Raw genomic sequence first — 7445 nt, forward strand, 5'->3', positions numbered from 1 at the left:
GCAAATTGATTACTGGTCAGTGTATGTTCATTGCTTGTGGCATGTATTATTTTGTGATTTGAAATACTATCTGCATAAACAGGAGACATTGTATATATTTAATATTAAGCACTTTATCCATGTGTGTTATTATCATTTTTTTTGTAACATGTATTCAGGGGTGGCGGCCCATGGTTCTGTATTCAGGCCTTTTTAAATGGTTTTACTGTGTACTTGTCCTTTTGAGGTGTAATAAAAGTTTTCGATATTTTGTATATTCTATGGGTGTGCATACCGTTATTGGTCTAGTCTTTTTCTTCCTTGTTTATGTATTCTACTTTACTGGCTAGGTTTTGCACCCCATTTTTCATGATCTGCGCAGGAGTGCACCGCTTATCTATATTTATACAGAAAGCTTTGTCTCAGGCGCAGGTCATGGGTCTTGCAACAGGATAATGACTAGTGATTAGTGAGTATACTCGTTGCTCGAGTTTTCCCGAGCATGCTCGGGTGATCACCGAGTATTTGTAAGTGCACGGAGAGTTAGTTTTCGTTGTCTCAGCTGATAGCTTGAATACATGTGTGAATTCCCTAGCAACCAGGCAACCCCCAAATGTACTCAGGCTGGATAGCAGCCATAAATCATGCAGCTGTGTCAAAAACTAAATCTCCAAGCAGTTCCAAATACTCGGAGACCACCCGAGCAACGAGTATACTCGCTCATCACTAATAATGACCGAAAACACACAGCTAAAAACACCCAAGAATGGCTAAGAGGGAAACATTGGACTATTCTGAAGTGGCCTTCTGTGAGCTCTGACCTAAATCCTATTGATCATCTTTGGAAAGAGCTGAAACATGCCGCCTGGAAAAGGCAACCTTCAAACACGAGACAACTGGAGCAGTTTGCTCTTGAGGAGTGGCCAAAATACCAGTCGAGAGGTGCAGAAGTCTCAATGACAGTTACAGGAATCGTTTGATTGCAGTGATTGCCTCAAAAGCTTGTGCAGCAAAATATTAACCCTTTCGCGCCATAGCCTGTTTTTGCCTTCATGACCTGGCCAATTTTTTTAATTCTGACCAGTGTCACTTCATGAGGTCATAACTCTAACGCTTCAATGAATCCTGGTCATTCTGAGATCGTTTTCTTGTGACATCTTGTACTTTATTATAGTGGTAACGTTTCTCTGATATAACGTGCGTTTATTTGTTAAAAAAATGGAAATTTTGCAAAAATTTCGAAATTTTCAAAATTTTTATGCTCTTAAATCAGTCATATCACAAAATAGCTAATACATAACATTTCCCACATCTCTTCTTTACATCAGCACAATTTTTTATTTTAAGAAGTTATAAGGGTTAAAAGTTGACCAGCGATTGCTCATTTTTACAACAAAATGTACTAAAAAATTTTTTGGGGACACCTTACATTTGAAGTGAGTTTGGGGGGTCAATATGACAGAAAATACCCAAAAGTGACACCATTCTAAAAACTGCACACCTCTACGTGCGCAAAACCACATTTTAGGAGTTTATTAACCTCTCAGGTGCTTCACAGGAGCAGAAGGGACGTGGAAGGAAAAAATGAACATTTACTTTTCTTTCACAACAATTTTCCTTTAAGCCTAATTTTTTTTACTTTCGCAAGGTTAACAGGAGAAAATGGACTATACATTTTGTTGTGCAATTTCTCCTGAGCATGCCGATACCCCATATGTAGGGAAATCTACTGTTTGGGCACACGGCAGTGCTCGGAAGTGAAGTCGCGCCATTTTGATTTTTTGAATGTAAAATATGCTGGAATAATTAGTGGTTGTGATGTCACGTTTGGAGAGCCCCTGATGTGCCTAAACATTGGAAACCCCCACAAGTGACCCCATTTTGGAAACTAGACCCCCCCAAGGAACTTATCTAGATGTGTGGTGGGCACTTTGAACCCCCAAGTGCTTCACAGAAGTTAATTACGTAGACCCGTGAAAATAGAAAATCATTTTTCTTTCCTCAAAAATTGTTTCAATTTTTGTTATTCCAAAGGGTAACAGGAGAAATTGGACCCCAAAAGTTGTTGTGCAATTTGTCCTGAGTATGCTGACATCCCATATGTGGGGGTAAACCACTGTTTTGGCGCATGGCAGAGCTCAGAAGGGAAGGAGCGCTATATTGGAGAGCAGATTTTGCTGGAATTGTTTGTGGGTGACATGTCACATTGCCAGAGTCCCTGAGGAGCCAGAACAGTATAAGCCCCCAAAAGTGACTACATTTTACAAAATACTTCCCTGAATGAATTTTTCTAGTGGTGCAGTGAGCATACTGACACCACAGTTGTTCCACAGAAAATTATACCATTGGGCAGTGAAGAAAAAATAATTACATTGTTACCACTAAACTGTTGTTTTAACCCCAGATTTTACATTGGAAAATAGGTAGATGGGTAAATGGTCACTACACCATAGATGAATTCGCAGAGGGGTGTGATTTCCAATTCTCAGAGGGGTGTCATTTCCAAAATGGGGTCACTTCAGGGGAGATTCTGCTGTTATGGCACTTTGGAGAGCCGCTAAGTGCCAGAACAACAGAATCCCCCTGAAGTGACCCCATTTTGGAACTGACACCCCTCTGGGAATTCATCTATGGATATAGTGACCATTTTCACTATACGGATGATTTCCAGAAACATAGTGGAAGTTTTAGAGAAAAAATTGCAAAAATGTCATTGTAGTGCCCAATTCACGAGCACTAGGGACAGCGCTAGTACTGGGCATTGTTCCCTAAGTTGGAGACATTTCTCCAGAAGCGTTATTTGTCCTTCTTGTTGTACTGGTCCTTGTGTGTGAGGATGGACCAGATTCACTGCTCATCTCTGAGCTATCACTGTCGCTGCTACTAAAGCCCTCGAAATCCACATCGCCATCTGGCACTGCGCTGTCAGAACATAAAAGTGCATAAGCCTCCTCTGCACTGTAATACTGACGGGCCATTTTACTCTTTTTTTTTTTTTTTCCCGTTAATAGAAAACTCTGACGTGACCCGACTGACTGACGTGACTGAGGTGACCAAATTATTGGGGAGACAATTGAGAAAAGCCTAATTCTTTAGCCTAACCCTAACTTTAGAATAAACCCTAACTCTAACATTAGCCTAACAGTAACCCTAACTTTATCCCGAACACTAACCCTAACCTGCCTTATGTTTTTTTTTACTTTATAACAAGATCGCTGACTGACAGCAGCATTTCAAACAATGGTTCTCCTCTAATCTCAATGACAGGCAATCTGAGGAGAAACCGCGTTTTTATGAGGCAGATCGCCCAGGAAAGTAAGTTGCTATAACAAACTTTCCAAGTGATTTCTCTCATTGGGTGGTGTGACGATGACGTCATCAGGACCTGAACCAATCAGGTCTAGATGAGGTCAGGGGTCACAGGAAGTGTTGCTAGCGCCGACGTTTATCTACTGTTGGCGGTCATGAAGCGGTTAAGTTAAGGGTTCCATCATTTCTGTCCAGGCATAATTCATCAGTTTTATTTTTTTTTTAAACTCTGTGGAAGCATGGTCGAAATGCAATGTCTGACTTTCATTTGTTCATTTTAATATATTTTTTATTTATTATTACTTTTGTCAGATTCAAGTTATTTCTGTGACCATTGTGGGTTTTTCTGTCATTAAACGAGGGGTACCAACAACTATAATATTGCTAAATACAGGGATCCTAAATGTTGTTTGAGCACACTGAAAGACTCAGAAGTGAGAGCGGATTTTGCTGGATTGGTTTATATAAACTTTGTTGCTTGTCAACAGCCTTTGAGCCACAAATAGTGTGGGAATCTCTGTTTTTCCATTGACAGATGATGGACCTGAGTGGGGACTTGTTTTTTGTGAGATGAGAATTGGTATTATTTTGCCCACTTAACATTGATTGGTTTCTTTTTATTCAATATTTGGGAGGCAGAATGAACAAACAGTTGAACACCACTCATTACTAGTTCATCCAACAAGGTTTTCTATTAGACTGTGAACTGTCATTGTCTTGGTAAATAATTAAAGTTTTTTACATAGCTTGCCATTTTTATGGACAGTTTAAGTAGAATGTTCAAATATATAAAACTCAAGGATATGTTATTAAACATTTATCTTTTATCTTAGCAGATGACTGTACCAGGAGATCAGAGGGACAGTTGACATCTTCAATTTTTAAATCTAATGATCTTGAGATCCTACAAGATACAACTGAAGTGAATGCCATTACTCCAGATATAGCATCATCCATTCACAGCAAAGATCTGTCATCTGATCCTATGAAACAGGTCCCATCTTCTGATTCATTATTGACTACTAAGGAAAAGCAAAGTCACAAAAGAGGCATTAAAAAACAAACTGCTCCTAAAGCAAATAAGTCAGTTTCATGTTCAGAATGTAGGAAATGTTTTAAAAAGAAATGGCATCTTGTTAAGCACCAAAGAACTCACACAGGGGAGAAGCCTTTTTCCTGTTTAGAATGTGGGAAATGTTTTAATCAGAAATGGCATCTTGTTCGACACCAAATAACTCACACAGGGGAGAAGCCTTTTTCATGTTCAGAATGTGGGAAATGTTTTACCTCCAAAGGGCATCTTGTTACACACCAAATAGCTCACACAGGGGAGATGCCTTTTTCATGTTTAGAATGTGGGAAATGTTTTAAATGGAAATCAGATTTGGTTAATCACCATAGAACTCACACAGGGGAGAAGCCTTATTCATGTTCAGAATGTGGGAAATGTTTTAAATTGAAAGTGCTTCTTGTTAGTCACCAGAGAACTCACACAGGAGAGAAGCCTTTTTCCTGTTCAGAATGTGGGAAATGTTTTACCTTCAAAGAGAGTCTTGTTAGACACCAAATATCTCACACAGGGGAGAAGCCTTTTTCATGTTCAGAATGTGGGAAATGTTTTAACCAGAAAGGGAGTCTTGTTACACACCAACTAACTCACACAGGGGAGAAGCCTTTTTCATGTTCAGAATGTGGGAAATGTTTTAACCAGAAAAGGAGTCTTGTTACACACCAAAGAACTCACACAGGAGAGAAGCCTTTTTCGTGTTCAGAATGTGGGAAATGTTTTATCCAGAAATCATATTTGGTTAGTCACCAGAGAACTCATACAGGGGAGAAGCCTTTTTCCTGTTCAGAATGTGGGAAATGTTTTAAATGGAAACCTCTTCTTGTTAGACATCAGAGCAGTCACACAGAGGAGAAGCCTTTTTCCTGTTCAGAATGTGGGAAATGTTTTAACCGTAAAGGGAATCTTGTTAGTCACCAGAGAACTCACACAGGGGAGAAGCCCTTTTCCTGTTCAGAATGTGGGAAATGTTTTAAATGGAAACCGCATCTTGTTAGACATCAGTGCAGTCACACAGAGGAGAAAACTTTTACATTTTCTTAATGTGGGAAATATTTTACTTGGAAATCAACTGTTAATAAACATCAGAGACGTCACATAGGGGAGAAGCCTTTTTTATGTTCATAATGTTGGAATAGTTTTAACCAAAATTGAATCTTCCTAAATGGGTTTTCTCCTGTCATTCCTCATGTTTCCTGACAAAAGGATAAAACTAAACTTATATTTATAGGGAATATTCACTGACTGTAATGAGCGGTCCCACGTGACCGCTCACACAGGAGAAGCTGCCAGCGCTGAGAGGACAGAGGAGACATCGCGGGAGCTAGGTGAGTATTTCTTCGGCAAGGGGCTGGGCGGCGCACTGGGGGGGGAGGCGGGGGGCACATGAAAACTTTTATTTTTCACCCCCCCCCCCAAAAAAAAAAGATCTTTCATCTCTTCTCTCCAACGAACGCTGGGGGAGAAGAGATGAATTCTGCCTTCAGCACCACATGCGGGGGGGACAGCGCTAAGTGTAGCGCTGTCTCCTGCACGGTCCGTGTGGTCCTCAGGCGGCACACGGGCGGCACACGGATGCCGCACGTGTGCCACACTGATGTGCCACTTGAGCACACGGACACGGATATCTCCGGTACCGGTTTTTCCGGTACCGGAAATATCAGGACGTGTGAAAGAGGCCTTACACGGAGACTTGATTACACACAGGTGGATTATATTTATCATTAGGCATTTAGGACAACATTGGATCATTCAGAGATCCACAATGAACTTCTGGAGTGACTTTGCTGCTCTAAAAGTAAAGGGGCCGAAAAATATTGCACACCCCACTTTTCAGTTTCTGAATTCTTACTGAAATTTAAAATTACTAGTGATGAGCGAGTGTACTCCTTGCTCGAGATTTCCCAAGCACGCTCGGGTAACCTCCGGGTATTTGACTGCTCGGAAATTTATCACGGCAGCTAAATGATTTACAGCTAATTGCCAGCTTGATTACATGTGGGGAATCCCTAGCAACCAGGCAACCCCCACATGTACTCAGCCTAGCTAATAGCTGTAAATCATTTAGCTGCCGCAATGAAAACTAAATCTCCGAGCAGTCATACATACTCGGAGGTCACCCAATCGTGCTCGGGAAATCTCTAGCAACGAGTATACTCGCTCATCACTAAAAATAACCAATACATTTTGTTCAACTTCACAATTGTATTCCACTTGTTGATTCTTCACCAAAAATTTACATTTGGTATCTTTATGTTTGAAGCATGATATGTGGGAAAAGGTTGAAAAGTTCCAGGGGGCCAAATACTTTCGCAAGGCACTGTATATATATTATAGACAAATTGTACAAAAACATGATGCGAGTGGCGTGCGTTCAAGGTGAGAATATTATATGGGAGTTTTATAGGATAAACCAAATACCAACAGAAAATAAATGACCCAAAACAAACATTTATCAGTAAAAATAACTCCTCTTTATTAGATAAAGTATAAAAGAATTGCGCCATTTTCCAATACCCGTCGCATCTCCATTTTTCATGATCTTGGGCTGGGTGAAGGCTTATTTTTTGTGTGCCAAGCTGACGTTTTTAATGATACCATTTTGGTGGAGATACATTCTTTTGATCGCTCATTATTGCATTTTAATGCAATGTGACAGTGACCAAAAAAACGTAATTTGTGGCTTTTTGACTTTTTTTTCTCGCTATGCGATTGGGTTAATTCTTTTATATTGATAGATCAAGCAATTCTGAACGTTGCGATAACAAATATGTGGATGTTTGATTTTTTTTATTATTGTTTTATTTTGAATGGGGCGAAAGGGGGTGATTTGAACTTTTATATTTTTTTAATATTTTTAAAACCTTTTTTGTTTACTTTTGTCATTGTGAAGACATATAGCATTGTATCTTAATTAACCAGATAACTATTTTTAGCAAATGAAGAATAATAGAATGTTATCTGTATGTTGGCTTTCAAATTAAGTGTTGATTTCTGGTTGGTCAAGAAAGCAGACTTTTGTTTGTGTACGCCGGCAATATTTACTTTTATTGTGGCTTATCCTTGATTACTAGTGATGTTTGCTGATATG

The 7445-nt window shown here is 39.7% G+C and overlaps 1 protein-coding gene across 2 annotated transcripts in view; it reads left to right on the top strand.

Annotated features, from left to right (window-relative positions):
• Positions 1-6320, top strand: part of LOC143766830 (uncharacterized) — an 85277-nt gene extending 78957 nt beyond the window's left edge. Inside the window, exon 7 of one of the 2 annotated variants that reach the window (XM_077254812.1) lies at positions 4122-6320. In XM_077254812.1, the coding sequence (XP_077110927.1) occupies positions 4122-5398 (1277 nt within the window). In that variant the 3' untranslated portion in view covers positions 5399-6320. The remainder of the gene's footprint in view (positions 1-4121) is intronic. The other variant, XM_077254811.1, reaches the window with a different exon arrangement.
• The last annotated feature ends 1125 nt before the right edge of the window (positions 6321-7445 follow it).

The sequence above is a fragment of the Ranitomeya variabilis genome, chromosome 4 (genome assembly GCF_051348905.1).
Source record: "Ranitomeya variabilis isolate aRanVar5 chromosome 4, aRanVar5.hap1, whole genome shotgun sequence".
Lineage (NCBI taxonomy): Eukaryota > Metazoa > Chordata > Amphibia > Anura > Dendrobatidae > Ranitomeya > Ranitomeya variabilis.